The sequence below is a fragment of the Rhagoletis pomonella genome, unplaced genomic scaffold, assembly GCF_013731165.1.
Source record: "Rhagoletis pomonella isolate Grant_MI unplaced genomic scaffold, Rhpom_1.0 Rhpom_scaffold_05146, whole genome shotgun sequence".
NCBI classification, from domain to species: domain Eukaryota; kingdom Metazoa; phylum Arthropoda; class Insecta; order Diptera; family Tephritidae; genus Rhagoletis; species Rhagoletis pomonella.
In genome coordinates, this window is record NW_023463689.1 from 1 (window position 1) to 10,467 (window position 10,467).

The 10,467-nt window shown below is 36.9% G+C and overlaps 2 protein-coding genes across 2 annotated transcripts in view; both read left to right on the forward strand.

Moving 5' to 3' along the window:
- The first annotated feature begins 2,618 nt into the window (after positions 1-2,618).
- Positions 2,619-3,322, forward strand: LOC118755025. The gene is made up of 2 exons (XM_036489881.1): positions 2,619-3,040; positions 3,109-3,322. Exons 1-2 carry the CDS (start codon positions 2,861-2,863, stop codon positions 3,235-3,237), a joined length of 309 nt encoding a protein of 102 aa, XP_036345774.1. The 5' UTR covers positions 2,619-2,860; the 3' UTR covers positions 3,238-3,322.
- Positions 3,323-9,279: 5,957 nt separating this feature from the next.
- The window catches only part of LOC118755024 (MIT domain-containing protein 1-like), a gene marked incomplete at its 3' end in the record, with an annotated part of 2,652 nt that continues 1,464 nt past the window's right edge, over positions 9,280-10,467 (forward strand). Inside the window, 1 exon segment of the mRNA XM_036489880.1 lies at positions 9,280-9,633. Coding sequence (XP_036345773.1) covers positions 9,519-9,633 — 115 coding nt within the window.

Genomic DNA, 10,467 nt, shown 5'->3' on the forward strand with positions numbered 1-10,467 from the left:
TCACAAACCGAATTACCAAGAAATGGAAACTCACCGCGATGCGATACCGAAATAAAAACCAACAGGGCTGCATTTTCTTGGTAAACAACACAAGCGCTCAGAGCAAACTGATCCGCAAAATTATTTTGTGAAAAATAATAGTTGAAAAGAGTTTTTACACATGATTATCACATTATGTCATAAGTGCAAATTATTGTGATTACTTTTAGTTGCATATAATTGTATTACCTTAGACTTTTTTTAAATGTTTTCTAATATTCATTCTTTTGGGCCGCAAAAGCAACCATGCGCTCAATTTCTTGTGGGGAAATTTGGTCGCCATAAAGGACTTTCACCACGAAACAGCTACAAAAACAAAAACCTTTTCTACTGGTATACTGTGATTTCAAGGAACAAGCCAAACAATTGGCAGCACTGCTGCTTGTTCCTTGAAATTGTTGTTGTTGTTGTTGTAGCGGCTGCTAAGCCCCGTTCGGGGCGGTTCATCCATCAACGTTGTCGTCAATTTCAGCTAGGGCGAGGCCCAGGAAGCGTGCGACTTCCACAGGTGCTATCCTTAGGGACAGGGGCGTTAGCTGAGTGGGGTTTTCAGGGCATGTGAAGAGGTGCCGGGAGTCATGTGGCGACTCTCCACATGCCGGGCATTGGTTGAGCACATCCTCGTTGATTCTACTCAAGTAGGAGTTGAGCCTGCTGCAATAGCCAGAAAGAAGTTGGGCTATTGTAGTGCGGGTCTCCGGAGGCAGACAAAGTTCTGTCCCGTCCACGTCCACGTCCTTGAAATTGTTGTTGCATTCGCTTGTTTCTTTACATTTTGTGCTGAACAGCTGACAGTTTTTTGGTGGGATTTGGTGGGATTGATTCAACAACCTACCAATCAATCTTGGTTGTTTGGTACAAGCACAGGGTTGCATATCTCATATTTAAATGGCCAATATCGGCCATTTAAGTGCAGGTTAAATGTATGATCTGAAAATGAATAGTGGAAGTTAATCAACAGTCTCTACTTAAGTAGGCCATTTGAAATTGGGCCTTAGAGCACGATTTTCGGCATCGGATGAAGCAACTTAGAACAAGCAACCGTTTTGAGAATTTCTGCCTGAAAAGTATTTCATGAGATTTGTAAACCAAGTTGCTCTAACTTGCTCTATTGTTTTTTTGACATCTGCTCGATTCTGCTCTAACTTGAGCTGCTCTGAACTTTTTTGGGTCTCAGTAAACACAACTAATTTGTACGACTTTGTACGAATATCATGGCTGTTCGATGAGAGCACAAAAATCGTAGTTTCGACTTTTCTGGCTAAGTACCAACTTAAAATTTAATTTCGGCTGTAGCTGCAATTAAGTCGTAACTAGGAAGAAGTATTTTATTAAATTAAGGAAAAAAATACGAAATATGTAAAAATTAAGTTGGCAAAGCGTGATTTTGATAATATTGAATGATCTCCAATTGAAATTTACAACGAGCGATCCATTTGAATCGGAAGATGAAATTAAATGCGTATTACAATTTGAATAAGGCTACATCACAATTTTATAATTGGAATGATTTACATATATAAATGCTCCGATAATAAGTCAATTTCATGCTTGTTCTTTTAAAGCAAATTAGTGCATAACATTTAGGCCCGATTTCAAATGAATATTTAAGCGACAAGTTTCGGATCGATATCGCACTTGTTGACGTAAAAATATTTCATATCATACAACTGATTACAGAATATGTCGCTAACTGGTTACAGAGTCTGCCTACAAAAATGATATCGCTGGAACCAAAATGCTTCAAACAAGAAAGAGTTTCTCTGTATTATGGCCTCGAACCGACATATATACATCTTTCATTTGAATCAGTATTAAAAGCTCTATTGGCTCCTACATCCGGGTTTTGATAGGCGAGTCTCCCCTGAACCGTTTTTTTTTCATATTTTTGGCCTATGTGCACTTTTATTCGAAATCTATATGTTTCGGTACCGAGTATCGAGAGTATTGGATACTTGAAAAGTATTGACTCAGCACATCACTACTGCTGTCAACTCGACTGGGACGTCAGCAAAACTGCGGATTCTGTCAAATTCACTGGGAGCCGATTAGCGGTATCGCCATCAGCGCCACCTTCTGTATTCTCTCCACCGTGGCCTTACAGTGTGTTCACTCACTCACACATGTCATCTAGTTGGTGTTGTACAAGTGAGTTTAGCGATGAAGCTATTGGGAAAATATCGCGATAATTAGTGATTTTTCTGACCACTATTCTAACCTCTAAATAATTGATAAATTAGTGCAAACCAAACATGGAACCAAATTAACAAATACAATTCGATTTAGTTTATGTGTTTGTTTTATTTGTAAAAATATATAGTCGAATATTAACTTAATTTCGCAAGCTTTTTTAGAGCTACTGAGCTTAGACAATTCTTCTCATTTTTAATCGGGGTCTGAATTTTCGTCGCCAAAAACAAATGCCTCAGCGCCGTTTGGTCTTTCTACCTCCATTCCTAGGTTCTGCTGGATTCCCGCGTTGGCGTTGCACTGTATTTCAGCACTGTGGTCACTGACTCCACAGTCGGCCTAAGCACACTGGCTTCAAATTTTTTCTTCTCTATCCATATAGCGCCTGTTATCGATGTTTCAAAAACATCGATGCGTCGTTCGAAACCCTACTATTTATATCGATGTTTTTCCTACGTTCCTATTTTATGCAAAACCAATGGTGTAGAAAGATAAATAACCTGCTGGAGAAGATCTTCGAAGTACAAACAGAAGATACCGCATTTGCGGCTAGCAAATAACAAAACAACAAGCAGTATTAACAAGGTGATTTGTAAGCAAATTTTAAATATCATTTCATTGATGATAAAATATGGATGAATCAAAAGGATTCCACTTTTACCGGCGTGAACTGTTTCTGTATTTTGGAGTCTACTTTGCTTATCTCATCTATGGCTTCTGGACGTTATTTGGATTACGTGAAGAATTGCAACAACATTCTGGTCATACGCGTGATCCCTATAACTATGAACTGGATATTTTCAATAATTACATACGTGTTAACTGGCATTGGTACATATTGCATGCTGTGATCTCAACCACTTCACGTTTTTTTATAAGTGCAAACAAGATGGGCATGGTCTACGCTTTTGTATCAGTTCCTTCACTGCTGACCATACTACCCTTGAAGATGGCTGCATTCGTTTTGGCAATGCTGATAATTTTCTATTTAGTCGCATATATTGGTAATAAAAAAGTTGTTTGGATAGCAACAGCGTTATGGGTAGCAATGCTGAATGCTTTGGCGATTTATATTGCTAATTTTTCCGATGGATATGACGTTTTTTATACTCTTAGTGTAATACTATTTTGGACCTTGTTGCGCTGTTGTAGCTTTGCACATTTTTGCGTCGATGCACACTTCAAAAAGGAACAACTGTTAAAACTAGACTGCTTGGCGCATTTTCTGGGATACACGCTATATTTTCCAACACTTGCAAACGGACCATTTTTAGATTATAAGCGTTACATTGTGATATTAAAAGAAAAAAATGTGCATGGATTGCCTGGCCAACTAAAGTCATTTGCTTGTGAGTTAGTTCGAATTGTCTTCTGGTGGCTGGTTCTGGAACTCGGAATGCGTTACTTATTTGTACATTACATGGCTATGGTTCCTGAAACGGCAAAGCTAGTCAAGTCACCATTTGGACGGCATGCTGTTGGATACTTTTTAGGCCAGTTCTTTTTCATGACCTATTTAGTGAAATATGGATTGGGCATTGCTTTTTCCCGATACGATGGAATGCAACCACCTAGCAAGCCGCAATGTATTGGCCATGTTCATTATTATTCAAACATGTGGAAGCGTTTTGACCAGGGCCTGTATGAATTTCTCTTTGATTATATATATTATCCGCTGGTGAATGCAAATTACTCCAAATTTGTATCTACTGTGATAACCTTTACGTTTGTATTTATGTGGCATGGCTGCCAGACGGAAGTACTAATTTGGACTGTAATGAATTTCTGGTGTTTGATCGCGGAGAAGTTATTGAAACATCTTATGCGTACTCCGTTCTATAAAAGACTGATTGAAAAAAACTTGGGACTGCAAACTGAACAACGTATTAATGCCGTAATATTCAGCCAACTTTTCATCATAGCAGCCTTTTCCAATGTGTTTTTTATTGGCAGTCCCGAAATTGGTGCTTTTTTAATGCTAAACGCCTACGGCGCTGGATTTGTAAATTATTTTGCATTGTCATTTTGTTGCTATTGTTTCTTTCAATGCTCTGAATTGATATCAATGCAACTTTGGAAGCCAAATAAGACATTTGAAATAAAATCAAAAATAATTTATTCATTTAGGATATTCCATTAATTTCCAAAAAAAAAAAACTAGGAAGCTCGAAAGTATTTTTTGGAAGACTTATTTATGTATTTCCGCGGCCGCTGTGGTGTAGTTGTTATCGGTGCGCACTACCATTCGGCAGGGCCTAGGTTTAAGTCCAGTTTTTAACCAATATAAAGCAGTTTTTTCTAATAGCGGTCGCCCCTCGGCAGGCAATGGCAAACCTCTGACTAGGTATTTCTGATATGAAACAAAGCTTCTCATAAAATGCATTCGCTGTTCGGAGTCGGCGTGGGACAAATGCAGTTTGGCTCCAAATCCAAAATATTGGGACGTTGTTGTTGTTGTAGCGGCTACAACAACCCCGCCCAGGACGGTTGGTATCTCAGTCGTCGTCAAGTTCCACTAACGGCAACCCTAGGAAGCGTGCAGCTTCTGTGGGGTTTGACCACAGGGACAAGGCCGTTAGGGTTGTCGGGTTTTCCGGGCATGCGATGCGATGCGATGTTTCGAGTCATGTGGGGTCTCTCCGCATGCCGGACACTCATTCGGCACATCCTCATTCAACCTACTCAGGTAGGAGTTTAACCTGCTGCAGTAGCCGGAGCGAAGTTGTGCAAGTGAAAATATTGGGATCGATATTGATGATTGAATAACGGTATACTTATTTTTTTAGGGAAATTTCAACAACAACAATTATCAAAGGTTAAAGTTCAAAATAAGCTATTTTTGAAATCAAGATTTCTATTTTATAATTATTTTACATTAATTCAGTTTTTGTAAGAACTATACAACATATGCATATATAAAGTACGTATGCCAAATTAAAGGGAATCAAATTTCCCATTAAACGAGTTCAAAATTTTCAAAATCCATCCGTTTATTTTTAAGAAATCTTGAGTTAAAAAATAGGTTATTTTGAACTTCAACCTTTGACAATTCTTGTTGTTTCCCCCCAAAAAAAAAAGAAGTATACCGTTATTCTCAGCTCAATCATCTCTATCGATCCCAATATTTTGTTTTTTGATTTGAGATTTGGAGCCAAACTGCATTTATGCCAAAAATACTGCTGATGGCCTAACACGAGTTTAATTTTTCTTTGCGAAAATGCTAGTTTAACCATATTTTGAAATTGGCTCTATCTAATGAGTGCGGTTTTAGGTTCCTCACCCCTGCCTTCTCCGCGCCCCAGCAAAATATAGTACAAATAAGCGGACATTTTCCACGCACAACATTAAATCCTCTGATGTGTTTGATTGCTATCATTGTGGCAGGGTAGCTCATAATTTTGTACTATTTATGAACCTTCAAAAACTTATTTTCTGTCAAAAATCTTGAAATGAAACTACCTTCTTTTTGTATCATGGTTTCAAACCATGATTCAATTATTAAAGGTTTTGTAAGTAGCTTTTTTCTAAAATTTGGCACTCCCACCCACAGGGATGGTTTTTGGAAGCAGAAGAAAAAGGGGAAGGATTCAATCACACTTCCTAAAATGGGAGCTAAATTCTATAAAAACGTGTGGATAATAGTGAATGGTGGTATTTTAAAACAAAAACGAATTTGATTTAATTATTTAATTTAAACAAGCTTATTTACATCGAATATAACCCCCTATTGTTATTAAAAATAAATATTTCTATGTTTATACCAAACTTGCGTACGTCAGATGGCGCATAACTCGAGAATGGATGGTCCACTTTCAGCTTTTTTTTTGTTGTATTTGTTTGCCAGTTGATGGACATGAAGAAGCTATTTGTTTGCGGAAAATATGCAATATTTATTAAACAAAAAAACGGCAAATAAAAAAATTTGGAGCTTACGTTTCTTTCGCGGTTATGGCTCGATTGTTTCGAATTCTTTGATGTCGCACTTTTTATGTTCTGGGGAAAATATTCAACACTGGCTTGCACAGCCGCAGTTGGCGATTGGTGCCGGACGAACTCAGAGCACGCAGCTACTGAACGACTGAGATAGGGAACGTGATCTACATCGTCAAATGAGAAGTAGCGTAATGGGGCTTTCGCACGAGGCGATTTTTCAGGCAACTTTTGCGTTCAACTCCCGCCGGGTTGCACGAAAAAAAAATTTGAATGACTAAAAATATCAAAATATAAAAAAATATTAAAATATTCGCCATAAAAAGGCGTTTGTATTGTTCAACTTTGCATTCTACTTTCAGCTAATCGCTTTCAATAAAGTTGGTCGCCAGCCAACATTCGCCTCGTGCGTACACCTTTTAAGTGTGCAATTACATCGCGCCATTGACTAAACCGAGCTGTCGTGTGACGATTGGGCCTATGGATGCGGTTTGGCAATGTTATATTGCGTCAAAATCTCATTCGGAGACACCAGGATTGTGTCGTGGAGTACAATACCTAAATACCTTCGTTGGCTCATTGAACGCTTTACTTTACAGCGACTTGGCAGAATCAAGAGGTCTCCACGAATATCGACAAATACATTTCGGCATTTAAGGGAATTTCGTCTCTTAACATTGAATTTCTGTAGTCCAACGATTCTCACCCATTTTGTCTTGTTGGCGCCAGCGAATGCAGAACAAACATTTCTTCAAATTTAAAAAGTAAAAATTTCACTACTAACAATTTAAAAATGTTCTTAAAACTTGCAAAGAAATTTGGAAAAGAAATATCACTGTTTTTGTTTTTAGGAGTAGGGTGGGAGTGTCATTGATAAAATTAGAGCGAGAGAAAGTTTTTCTTACAAAACCTTTCATTATTGAATCATGGTTTCAAACAATAGTTGCGTTCCCTAACTCGCAAGAAGTTGCAAGAATTTACAGGATTTTACCAGAAAGCGTTCCTGTACCCGGCTCCCTGGCAAAGTAGGGGGAAAATGGAAGAGTAAAATCGGCCGTCTCTTTGTCAGAAATTGCAAGATTTTACCCGCTGGTAAAAGTTGAGTTCCCTAACTCGCAAGAAGTTGCAAAAATTTACCAGGGAGCGCTCCTGTACTCGATTCTCTGGCTTATTTTGCTTTTTAACAGTTTTTAGGTTTAACCCAGAAAAGTTGGGGAGAGCAACTGTCATCTGGTAAATCTCAAACCATCAGCCGTTCAAAGGATTTGAATGTTGAATAAGCAAAAACAAAAGTACATCTGCATTTTCACCTTATTAAATATTCAGTTATTTATTCTATATCTTATAAATAAATTTATAAAAAAAAATATTTTTGAGTTTGCGCTACTAGGCCATATTGCCTCAAGGAAAGTTATTTTAAACTTCGTTGAGTAAGTTATGTTTACTTAGACCATCTTTAAGTATTTTTAGTGTTTTCTTGAGTGCAGTCTAGAGCTTTCTTTAAATATATTTTGATCTCCGGGTCGGTGAACACCACGCACATTCCCTTGGTCGCGATTGTTGAAAATAGTGTGGGACTGAATATTTTGTTACGCCAAATCGCATGCGAGCTAATATAATGCAGTCGTTCCTGGAAAAGTTTGAATTGTATTTTGGCCGATCGATGTTTTCGTTGTGTTTGTTAAGAAACGATTCTGATAGATGCCATTTTTGATTTTCTTCCTCTTTGAGAGATTTTTTATAAAAGTTTGCATAATCGTTTTTAAGCATGGAGCTTCTGCTATTAACGGCAAGCTATTGGCTTTTTTGGGCGGCGTCCACCACCTCGTTCCCCATTATGCCTACATGCCCTGGTATCCTCAAAACCCTAATTTCAGCTGGAACTGATAGCCCATTCGTAAGGTATGTGTACTGCTCGTTATTTTTAAAATGAAAGAAAATTGCACTGGGCTGCAAGATAACATTTTTACATCTGTCAAGGGCAATCAAATAAGCAGGGGTCATCGCACATCTGGCAACATTACAACCCAAATCTAAAGCTGAAATTAGTCAAGAACGTAAACCTACCGGTACGTAAACCCGAGTCAGCTGACACGATCTGTCTTACCAAAGCGCCATGTAAATGAAAACTCAACACCGCAGAATTTTTCTGTAGTTGTAGCCCGTAGCGCAGAAATCTGCGGAATTTAGATTTTTCCGTGTCAGCTGATTTCTCCTTCTTTAGATGGTTGCCACTTCGTCAGTTTTGCAGATGGTAAAAAAGTTATAAGTTCCTATTCGAAATATGTTTAAAATATTTGAAATTTACTATTAAATAAGGTTTTTGTTGAAAACTAAGTAGTTTATATTTAGTTACAATCTATTATAGCACGAAAAATTGTGGTTGAAAGGGTAAGTTTATGAAAAGGCATTGAAGAGTGGCAACAGTGTAGTAAGCAACACTGAGGGCTCCAGTAATCGACAAAATTCTGCGTATACAGACTGCGTTTAAGTATAAGTAAGCTTAAAGCTGAAATTAGTCGAGAACGCAGAACTTATACTTAAACGCAGTATGTATACGCAGAATTTTGTCGATTACTGGAGCCCTCAGTGTTGCTTACTACACTGTTGCCACTCATCAATGCCTTTTCATAAACTTACCCTTTCAACTAAAATTTTTCGTGCTATAATAGATTTTAGCTAAATATAAACTACTTAGTTTTCAACGAAAACCTTATTCAATAGTAAATTTCAAATATTTTAAACATATTTTGAATAGGAAGTTATATCTTTTTTACCATCTGTAAAACTGGCGAAGTGGCAACCATCTAAAGAAGGAGAAATCAGCTGACACGGAAAAATCTAAATTCCGCAGATTTCTGCGCAACGGGCTACAACTACAGAAAAATTCTGCGGTGTTGAGTTTTCATTTACATGGCGCTATGGTAAGACAGATCGTGTCAGCTGACTCGGGTTTACGTACCGGTAGGTTTACGTTCTTGACTAATTTCAGTTTAACAGCTGGTCGCCTTTGTTTACTGTTTACGTCACATTTGACAATATTCTCGTATTGAAAAAAAAAAATAATAAAAAACAAAACAATTGTCATTGAAATAAAGAAAATTTTGTTTTCAATATTGTCCCAAAATTTTGTAGTTTGTATTAAAACATATTTAAGCGTTCGTCTTTATTTTCCAAAAATTTTTAGTGTATGTATTTGATATTGTTAGGTTTTTATTTATAAATTGTAAGTCTATCGTGTGAGCGTGTCGCAGAACTATTTACATATATTGGAAGCCTTAGCAAAAGCTTATAAAAAGTGGTTTGATCTGAATCTACCTAAAGTGGTTGGTGAAAATAGTGCAAACGGCTTGGGCAGAATGAACGCCAAGGATATATTAATGCGAGCAGTTCAATGTGATCAGGCGGGCCGAATTTTGGAAGCCCAAAATCTTTACCAAGATGGCATACAAATTCTCATGGATCTTGTATCAGGTAAGAATATATGTGTATATGCATGCGGATATTGTTTCCAAGTAATCGGGAAAATTTTCCAAAACGGATCCAGGCTTTGAAAAAAAAAAAATATTAGGGAGTATAGAGGAGCTTTTTCAGATTCTAAATCTGAAGACCCCACCCTCCGGAGGCTTATAGTTTTAAAGTAATTAGCATTTAAAGTTGCAAAAAATACCGAATTTAACCTCACCTTTTGCTTTGTACACCAATTGAAGTGAAATGTCAGTGCTGCCATACATATGAAAAAATGCCTCAAAAACACAAAACGGAAGCAATAAAAAAATGCAGATAATGATCGCGCGATATTTAATAAAAAAATTTAATTATTTATTGGTCGATTTTTGATTAAAAAGTTGCATAATTTATCGAAGTATCGAGTTTTAGAATATAAAGCGCCGCAGGCGAAAATTTTTAATAAAAAATCGCGCGATTTTTAATTAAAAATGTTCATTATTTATGGAAGTATCGATTTTTAGAATATAAAGCGCCGCAGGCGAAAATTTGTAATAAAAAATCGCGCGATTTTTAATTAAAAATTTTCATTATTTATGGAAGTATCGATTTTTAGAATATAAAGCGGCACAGGCGAAAATTTTTAATAAAAAATCGCGCGATTTTTAATTAAAAATTTTCATTATTTATGGAAGTATCGATTTTTAGAATATAAAGCGCCGCAGGCGAAAATTTGTAATAAAAAATCGCGCGATTTTTAATTAAAAATTTTCATTATTTATGGAAGTATCGATTTTTAGAATATAAAGCGGCACAGGCGAAAATTTTTAATAAAAAATCGCGCGATTTTTAATTAAAAAT

What these genes read in the sequence shown, in the direction of transcription:
- LOC118755025 (XM_036489881.1), top strand. Translation starts at nt 2,861, where the DNA reads ATGGATGAATCAAAAGGATTCCACTTTTACCGGCGTGAACTGTTTCTG. An exon ending in TGGATATTTTCAATAATTAC is followed by an intron (nt 3,041 to 3,108) that starts ATACGTGTTAAC and finishes TTTTTTTATAAG; the next exon opens with TGCAAACAAGATGGGCATGG.